A 9,744-nucleotide genomic window follows, 5' to 3' on the forward strand; every position below is an offset into this window, starting at 1 on the left:
GCATTGGCAGGTGGACTCTCAACCACTGCGCCACCAGGGAAGCCCGAGCTGTCAGTTTTGATAATGTGGTTGAGGTGGAGCAGGATATTGAGAGCACGAAGTCGAATTTGGTTATCATGAGCCAGCCTCAGAGGGCCTTGTCATATGTGATAAAAGTGCTTCCGAGATTAGCTCAGGGAGGTGGACATGATTCCTGGAATGGCTTTTAGCCATTCACAATATCGATAGAGTACAGGACAGTAGTCTGTGACTTTAAAACTCTGGTAGACATGGAGGTATTCTATGCTGGGTAGCATATTCGATTATCTGATGGACCTGAGGTCTTTCTGCACTAACCCACAGAATGACAGTGGACTTTTTGTCAGCTTCTTAGCACCTCAGCTAGTCCTACTCATAGAGGAGTCTCCCCTCTTTCCTTTAGACAAAATAGAATGGGTGATTAAAGTTCCTTCCAACTCCATAGTTCTATAATTCTATGAATAATAAAAGAAAAACTGCACCTGGCTGTGTTAGGATAGACGAGCGGTGTCCCTTAGGAGACAGAAGCATGGCATGGGTGTGAGGAACAAGGGCAGAAGAGCGTTGTGTGGGGTTGTGAGATGCTGTTCTGTGACCTCTGTAGAGAAAGAAGGCTAACTAATCCTAACTGCTAAAGGGCTGCCTGCAATTAAATCACTGCAGAGGAAGCTCTGTCAGTGAATACAGGTATCCCAGAGAGCCAAACAGGCCTAGCCTGTGGGAGAGAAGTTTTTAGGGCTAAAAGCTGAGTGACTTGAAGAAAAACCAGGTGAAGTAGCTGCAGATATAAAAGAGTGGTGGCAGTTTCAGCAGACTGGCGATGTATCACCCTTAAAGAGCAGAGAAGGGGAGCCAGCTGAGGGTATAGGGTGAAGCAGCAACCCTCCTTCTAAAGTTGGGGACTATGCAGAATAGTATAGTGGTTAAGCCATGGTCTCTGGGGCCGGTCTGCCTGGGGTCAAATCCTAGCTCTGCCATTTTTCTAGGTGTGCAACCTTAAGCAAGTAAATTGGCCCTCTATGCCTCAGTTTTCTTATCTGTAAAATGGGGATGAGAGTACTTACCTCCTAGGACTATTATGAGGATTATACAAATCACTACATGTGAAGCTGTTGGTGTACTTTGCATATGGCCCTCAAAACAGTGAGCTTATTATCACTAATATTACTTCCTGCAATGTACTCTGTGAGTCCGGGGAGCAGTGATGTGAAGACAGCTTTAGAAACCCAAGTCTCTAAGTGGTTTTAAACTTACCTGAGTAAACCGTGCTAGGCTAATCCTGGATGAAACCAAGCTGGATGACCAAATGGGGCTGGAGAGGAGGTGTTCAGAGGGTGCAGGGGCAAAGGGCGGTGCTCCAGCTGTGGTGAGAGTGCCCAGAAGAAAGGCATCTGCCTCTCCCTAGCTGGGCGATTGTCTGGAGTCTGCCTGGGAGAGGGGACCAAAAACTGACACAGGAGGCTCACCTGAAGAGGTTTCTGGGACTTCCCTGGTGGTCCAGAGGTTGGGACTCTGCACTTCCACTGCAGGGAGCACGGGTTTGATCCCTGGTCAGGGAACTAGGATTCCACATCGCAGCATGGCCAACAACAACAGAAAAAAGAAGTTTCCTTCCTGAGACCTCGCAAGGGAACCTCAGGCGTGTCCATGCACAGGCACTGTAGGGGCAGAATGGCCCCGTCCTCTGGGCCATAGGCTGCTTCAAATGAGAGCTTCCAGCAGAGCTGCACCAAGGCTCTTTCATGGTAGAGAGGGCCTTGGCAATTCTGGCCCTCAGCCTGGGCTGGCGTAATATAATAATGGTGATAACGTTAGGTTGCATCTTAAGAAATTATTTTTATAGGTCAAAACAAGTATTGGCAATTTAATAAGGTTCAATCTAATAATAACTAATTCTTAGTACTTTTAATGTACCAGGCACTATCCTAAATGTCTCTCTGTGTTAATTCATTGCAACAGTCCCACAAGATAAGTTGTAATTACTACCTCCATTTCACAAATGGGGAAACTGAGTCACAGAGAGATTGACTAGGCCAAGATCACCCAGGGAGTAAGTGTAGAGACCTGGAATCTGTGCTCTGGGCATGGATTATGCTCTGATGCCTCTCCCTCAGGGCCTGGCCAGGCACTTCCTGGGGCACGTGAGCTCGGTTTATGTGGTACCTGCTCATGGGCATGGTTCTTCCTCCCCCTCCCCCTCCTCCATTATTATGGAGGTAATAATTTCCTAGATACATTATTTTATGTAAGTCACAGAGAACAGGCACTTGAGCAAATGCCTGGTCACCTGCAGCCTAAAATGTCCCTCGGGAAAAGCAGCATCTTTGAGAGTCTAGGAGAGCATGGGACCCCACAGATGGCTCAGAAGTGATGTTGAGAAACCCCGCGCAGGGAACTCACTAAGACTAATAACCACAGTTCCTTTAAATACATTATAAGGGAACTGGCAGAGGAATTGTGGGACCAGCTGATGACTCTAAACTAGAGTAGCAGCTGGTCTCAGAATCCTTTGCTTTCATCTTATGGAAGAAAACCTTGGAGAGATTCCCACTCTGAAAGTGACTTTTGTAGGAGATAGGTCAGAGTTATTAAATGAAATAGTGCTAAGCCCGTGGGATGTTCCAGGCCTAAATAACAAACTAAGTGTAAATAAATCCCTTGAACCAGATGGCGTCCACCCACCACTTCTGCAGGAACTCAAGGGTAGGATTGTGAAACATTGCCCAAATGCAGGCCCCATCTTCACAGATATCCAGTAAATTGCCAGTTTGAATCCTGCCCAGAAGAAAGGTTCAGAGACAACCCTGGGACCTAAAGATCTTCCACCAAGAACAAGCTGGTGTGAGAAAGGGCACGAGTCCTCCACATGTAAACAAAACAAACATTGGAGGGGGGGACTCAGCTTTCTCTGGTGGGGGAACTTGCTAAAAGTACTAGGTGCTTTGACACCAGGGAAGCCTATGAATACGTTTGACTGAAAAAGTTTACATACAAGGACCTGTTTTTGAAAGTTTTTATTGAGACCAAGGAAATTGTTTTGCTACCTCACTGATTCTCAAAACAGAGGGATTTGTTTCAAAGTACTTATTTGACTAGGAAAGTATTTTTACATGCCTGAATACACATAACGTTTGCAAAGAATGTTCTAGTATTGCTAGGTGATTCTGTACACAGTGTCATATTTAATAGTATATATTTAATGTAACCTGTAAGTTCTTTGCTGTTAATTATTACTCATCCTCTTTGGTTGTCCTTGGCCCTTATTACCGAGTAAAATTAATCAGCTCTTCCAGATTTCCTTCAAACAGCCTCTTCTATGACTTCTTTTCTTTTCATTCGTTCTCCATCATGCCCCACTTTTCTTACTCCAGGCATGCAGCATATAGTATAGTGGTTATGAGCACAAGCTCTAGAACCAGATTGCCTGGGTTCAAATCCCAGCCTAGCACTATGTAGGCTCTTGACCCCAGGCAACTTCCTTAACTTCTGTGCCTCAGTTTCTTCATCTGTAAGATGGAGGTAATAATATGTGCCTCATAGAGTTGAGGTGAGGATTAAATGTGGTAGTAGAGTACGTGTGAGGAACCCCATCTGGTGAGTAGTAAGTGCTCAGTAAATGATAATTACCATTATGAAGACTATTATCTTTCATGGTCCCCCTCTTCCTCATCACTTCTTCCATCTGTTGGCCATTCTGTAATGACTTTCCCCTGCATTTTTTTCTTACCAAGGCCTCTTTGCTTGTTACCTACTATCCCTTCTCCTTTGGCCCCCTTGTCTAATTGTTGTCTTCCCCCCACCCCCTCACACATGGCTCAGATCCTTTGCAATATTCCATTTCCTTTGGAATCTGTGGATTCTCAGAAGGTACCTTTTTCAGCCATTTCGAGCTTTTCTTTTCTGAAAGCCGTTGCCCCCTTCTGTTAACATGGAAACACTCTCTGCTGTTTGCCCCACAAGCTGTCTTCTCACGACTGTTAGTGTTTCACCTGACTGCATGCTATGCTTAGTGATCCCATGAGCTGGCTTTGTAACAAATGTTCAGTTGTTCCCCATCCTAGCAGCGTCTCTTCTCTACCCCTTGGTTAAAGCACCTGATTTGTGATTAACACCTTCTTTCCCCACACGTGATAATTTGGTTTCTACTTCTTTATCCCTAATTTATCAATGCACGGGCACGGTTCCCATTGTTACAGCATTGTGTGGGCGGTGCAGCTCCTAGGCATGGCCACCAGGTGGCAGAATGGTTCCTCCACCTAAGCCTAAGCCTCCCTGCCCTTGGGAGAGGTGGGAGGTTGACTTGGTCAGGGGAAGAAATATTTCAAGGCTTCTGGGAGGTTACTAGCAAGACTAGAAGAATTGGAAATTACAGGTAGAGCTTCTCCTATCAAAGAATCTTCTCTTCTAGAGAGGTCAGCCCTTTGTTGGTTATTTTTGCTTGTCAATTATGCAAGTGTGTGTAACCATTATAGAAGAATTAGAAATACCAATAAGCAAAAAGAAAAAAAAAGTTACCTGAAATCTTACCACACAAAGGTGATATATCTCCTTCCAGACATTTTGCCATGCAAATCCATAGGAATAAAAACATATTGTATGTACGTAACTGTTAATGGAAACATTTTATATACGTTGTTTTTGTAACCTCTTTTTATCACTGTGCAAAATATAGTGGGTGTTCTATAATGTCAGAAAGCATAGATCTATATGATTTTCCCCATTTTTGTATTTTTTTCACATTACATGAATACACGTACATGCTTGTACAAAAATTGTGAAAACATTAAAATAATAGCTTGAGTGCAGTGTTTTCCAATTTACAGATTTATCTTTTTTCTTTTCGCTGCGCCACATAGGCCCTTGGTGGTGAAAGTGGCAGTGAAAGCGCGGAGTCCTAACCACTGGACCACCAGGGAATTCCCTTGACTTATGGCTTTGAGTTCTGTTCTCAGGCTTGGAAATCTCAGGGACAGGAGTTACAATTAACAAAGTTTGTTGAATGAGAGTATTCAGTGCTGGTAGAGATCTAGGGAAATGAGCATTTTTCTGGATGAGCTTTAAGTACCTTTAAAATGTTCATGCCCTTTGATACAGTAATTGCATTCCTAGGAATTTAGCCCAAGGAAATCATCTAAAATATGGCTTTTTGCACAAGGCTGTTCATTATAATTTCATTGTAGTGAAAAACCAGAAATGATTAAATGCTCAAAGCAGGAAGATGTAAATTATGGTACATCTGCATCATGGAAAATTCTTTGGCTGTTGAAAATGTCTAAAAGGAGTTTTTAATATTAGAGGAAATGCTTATGATAAATGCTAAACAGATTCAAAATTATTTAGAGAAAGTATTTCAGCTGTGTAAAATGTGCAGAAAAAGGACTAGAAGGAAATATGCCAAAACGTTTAAACGTGGCTTCCTCTTGATTATAAAGTTAAGGGTAATTTATTTTCTGATTTTTTACTTTTTACAAAGTAAACAAAACTTTAAACTTCCAGAGAATGTGTATTACTCAAAAAAAAATTTTATAAGTAGGTAATATACAAAGACTTTATTGTAATAATTGAAATCAAGGGGACGTATGATGAGAAAAAGTGAAAGTCTCCCATCCCCAAAGGTAACCACTGTTAACAGCTTACCACCTAGCCTTCTAAAAATTTCATATAACTATGTACCTATACAAACATATAGTTGTGTTTTTTCTTTTACCTCAGTGGGATCGTACTATGAGTATTTTTCTGCAACTTGCTTGTTCCCCCGCCCCCCTAAAATGTCTTTGATATCTTTGCACCTTGGCACATGTAGGCCTACTTCATTTTACAGGTGATGCCTTGTATTTCATGATTTGGATAACTGGTTTATCTAAGTGTCCCATACTGACAGACACTTCCCTTGTGTCCTTTTCCCCACTATTTCAAGCGATGATGCAGTGCAGACCCTTGTACAGGAGTGTGGATATTTCCTGAGGAGAGGTACATAGAAGTTGAGTTGCTGGATCAGAGGCCATGTGCATTTCTGGTTTTTTGTTTTGTTTTGTTTTTGGTTTGTTTGTTTGTTTTGGCCGCACTGCCACAACTTGCGGGATCTTAGTTCCCTGACCAGGGATCGAAACCGGGCCCCGGCAGTGAAAGCTCCAAGTCCTAACCACTGGACCAGCAGGGAATTCCCTGCATTTCTGGTTTTGATAGATGTGGCCTGTGTTTGTTAAGCTGATATAAACTTGTCTCTTCAAACCAAGACCAGAGAATAACAGTGGCGTAAAACAAGGTAGTTGTTTACTTCTCTTCAACTAACAGTCTGAGTGTAAGAGTCCAGGGCTAACAGGGCTCCAGAGTAGCAGGGACTCGGATTTCTTCTCTCATGTTGCTCTGCCATCTTCAACACATAGCTTTATTCTTACGGTCTAAGATGACCACTTCCACTCCTCCATTCATAGCCATTTTCTAGGAAGGAGAGAAGGATAAGCTTAGGGCAGATCCCAGGAGTTACACTGTCTCCAAAATTGGCCAGAACTTAATCATGCTGGCCATACATAGCCTTAATGTGCTGAGGCAGTTTTGTGCCCCACTAAATTTCTATTACTAAAGGAAGAAATTTTATAAAAGATATGCAGGACCTCTGCACTGAAAACTACAAAGCATTGCTGGACGGTGCAAATCAGCCAAAGGCAGGGTTCTAGCATGTTGGTGGGCCAGTGATATTTTGTATATATCTATTCACATCGGTTTTTTCCATTTGGTGGTTTTCCTTTTTTTCTTACTGATTTGTAGGTACTCCTTTTTTTATTGTGGATATTAACCTTTTGGCTTTTATAAGTGTTATATTTTCTTATAGTCAGTTTCTTATATTTTAACCTTGTTTTTGTGCCTCCACATATTGAGGTTTCAAAATTGTATCAAATCTGTCCGTCTCTTTTTGTCTCTGGGTTTTGTCTTGCTACTATTTCTTTAATAATTAGAAAAATAAGAAGAATATCCAGTTCAGAAAGAAGACAGAGAAAGAACACAGAGTAGCAGCAGAAGCATGGGTAGCTAAATTACAGAGATAACCTAAAGTCTCACATTCATTTTTTAAAAATTTAATTAATTAATTTATTTACTTATTATAAATTTATTTATTTTATTTATTTATTTTTGCCTGCGTTGGGTCTTGTTGCTGCGCGCCATCTGCCTCTAGTTGCGGCGAGTGGGGGCTACTCTTTGTTGCGGCAGGTGGGTTTCTCATTGAGGTGACTTCTCTTGTTGGCAGAGCGCGGGCTCTAGGCGCACAGGCTTCAGTAGTTGTGGCACATGGGCTCAGTAGTTGTGGCTTGCGGGCTCTAGGGCGCAGGCTCAGTAGCTGTGGCGCACGGGCTTAGTTGCTCCGCGGCATGTGGGATCTTCCCAGACCAGGCCTCGAACCCGTGTCCCCTGCCTTGGCAGGTGGATTCTTAACCACCGCGCCACCGGGGAAATCCTCACATTCATCTTTTACTCTAATATCCTCTTTAATAGGCTATCTCCATGGAGCTGTTTGAGGGACCTGGGCTTTGAAAACTGAATAAGATTTAGATAGGGAGAGGAGAAAAGAGGAGGTGTTTCAAGTGAAAGGAACAACCTAAATTAAACCCTGGAGGCACAGGTAAATGTGGCTGAAGTGGACCTGGCTGGATGAGGCTCATATGTTGGGAACAGTGGGAAATCAGCTGGACAGGTAGGTTGAGGAGAGTCTTCGGAGAACAGGGCAGAGGATAAATAAAGTGATTACAAGTGAACATTGGGATTCAGAGAAAGATGTCAAATGCAAAAGGGTACATAGCAGCCTTATCAATGAAGGTTTTGTTTTGTTTTGTTTTCCCTTAAAGGAAACAAATTAAGTATCTAATAAAAGGGAAAAAGGGAAACGGTTGAGTCAATTAGGGTATAGCCACATGCTAGAATACTGACATTGAGAATAATCACTTTTGAAGGCTGCATGGGAAAACACAAAAATTATAGTAAAAAAGGATGGTTAAAAAGCATGTAAAATCATAATTATGATTACAACTATTTAAAGAAATACGCATGTGAAAAAAGACTAAAAAGGAATAGTTTGAAATTAAGAGAGGTATATTTGGATGATGAGTGATTATTTTTCTCTTTTAAAGATCCTTATTTATTGTTGTCATTCTCTATTTATAATATTATTAAAGAAGCAGGTGTTAGTGGATCAGAGACTCAGCAGAGGCTATTCAAGGCTTCCTGACGGTGAACTAGGAGCCAAGGGCTGTGTGCCGCCTGGGAGGAGGGAGATCAGACCCTTGGGATGCATGACCCAGGAGAAGGGGCTCCATTCCAGGGCCTGCCGGTCCCTTGGTCAGTAATAAAATGATGAAAGTCCTTTCTTGCATTCCAGGGTCTCCTCATGCTGCTACAAAACCTACCTACGATACACTGGGGCAACGAAGAGATTGGGCTGCTCCTCGCTGAGGCGTATAGACTCAAGTACATGTTTGCCGACGCCCCCAATCACTACCGCCGATAGGTGCTGTCTCCCCGCGGGGACCCAGACTGCCCCCATCTCTGATGGCAATCTGATCACTGTGGCCACTGTGCGAGCCGTGGACCCCGGCCAGGAGCCACTCCTGCTGTAAAAAGCTCACATCCGCCGCCCAGGTCTTAACTTTTTGGCGTGCCTGTCCACCACTCCATGTCTCCAGATGGCTCTCCTGGACCACTATCAGTATTCCATGACATGTGGATGGGCCCAGCTCTGGGAGAGGACAGAAAAGGAGGTACAGGGTTGTCTGCCCCTTTAAAAGAAACTGGACAGAAGAAGGGGAAGGCTCAGGTCTCAAGTCACATTGCCCTACGTGGACTGGCTATCTCTTGCCTCCCAGCTCCAACTGATACTGTTGCTTTTTTGTGACATAGTTTGATTTGCTCACAGGTCAGAAACGCCTTATGTTTTCAAAAGACTCCTGGCCCCTCCCTTCTACCGCCAATTCCTAGCCTTTCCCCTTCTGCCCAAGTCTGAGCCAGTGAGGGGCAGCTTTTTAAGACCATTGTTCTCAGATAGAGGAGGCACTGATGCTTATAACTCTGGGAAGAGGGCTACACCCAAGGGCTAGGAATTTCATTTTTCCTTTTCTCACCAGACATCTGTATGTGTGCCTGCGTCTGTGTGTGTATGTGGGTATACACACCCATCAGCATTTAGTTACATGTCTGAATGTCTGTGTCCAGACTATCCCCATTGCAACCAGCTGGGAAGGGCCCCAGTGACCACATACACGAGCATCCCTTGAGAAGGATCAGGGCAGGGGAGGGAGAAGGGGCTTTTTACCTCTCCAGACCCTTTTTCCATGATGACCCACTCCAAGATATTATGTGTAAATTGTGTTATTATGTATATGGGTAAAGATGTATAAATATATGTCTTCTTTGTAGCAGATATGATTTTATATTTATAATGTGCATCAACATGTGAAAGCAATCTAGGTCACTAGCACAAATGAAGTTGCCAGGCAGGTGGCTTCAGCACCTCCAGGTTGGTTTCTGGGTGCCCTCCTGTGAGGGAAGTGAATGGGAGTCTGCTAGAGTGAGCACAGCCAAGCAGATGGAGCTGCTTTGAAGACCGGGTGGCAGCCAACCCAAGCATCAGTGTCTCAGAGTTTTTCTCTCCCCGCCCCCCGCCCCTCAGTCCCTGCCCCAGGCCTTTGTGGAGCATCTGCCGTGTCAGCGGTCAGAGCTCCCCACCCTTCTCCCCTA

At 43.7% G+C, this 9,744-nt stretch overlaps 1 protein-coding gene across 1 annotated transcript in view; it reads left to right on the top strand.

The window, feature by feature from the left end:
• TBC1D22B (TBC1 domain family member 22B) overlaps positions 1 to 9,408 on the top strand; it is a 66,377-nt gene extending 56,969 nt beyond the window's left edge. The window contains exon 14 of the mRNA XM_028478850.2: positions 8,390 to 9,408. Coding sequence (XP_028334651.1) covers positions 8,390 to 8,518 — 129 coding nt within the window. The 3' untranslated portion in view covers positions 8,519 to 9,408. The remainder of the gene's footprint in view (positions 1 to 8,389) is intronic.
• The last annotated feature ends 336 nt before the right edge of the window (positions 9,409 to 9,744 follow it).

Source organism: Physeter macrocephalus, chromosome 18 (assembly GCF_002837175.3).
Source record: "Physeter macrocephalus isolate SW-GA chromosome 18, ASM283717v5, whole genome shotgun sequence".
Taxonomy (NCBI): Eukaryota; Metazoa; Chordata; class Mammalia; order Artiodactyla; family Physeteridae; genus Physeter; species Physeter macrocephalus.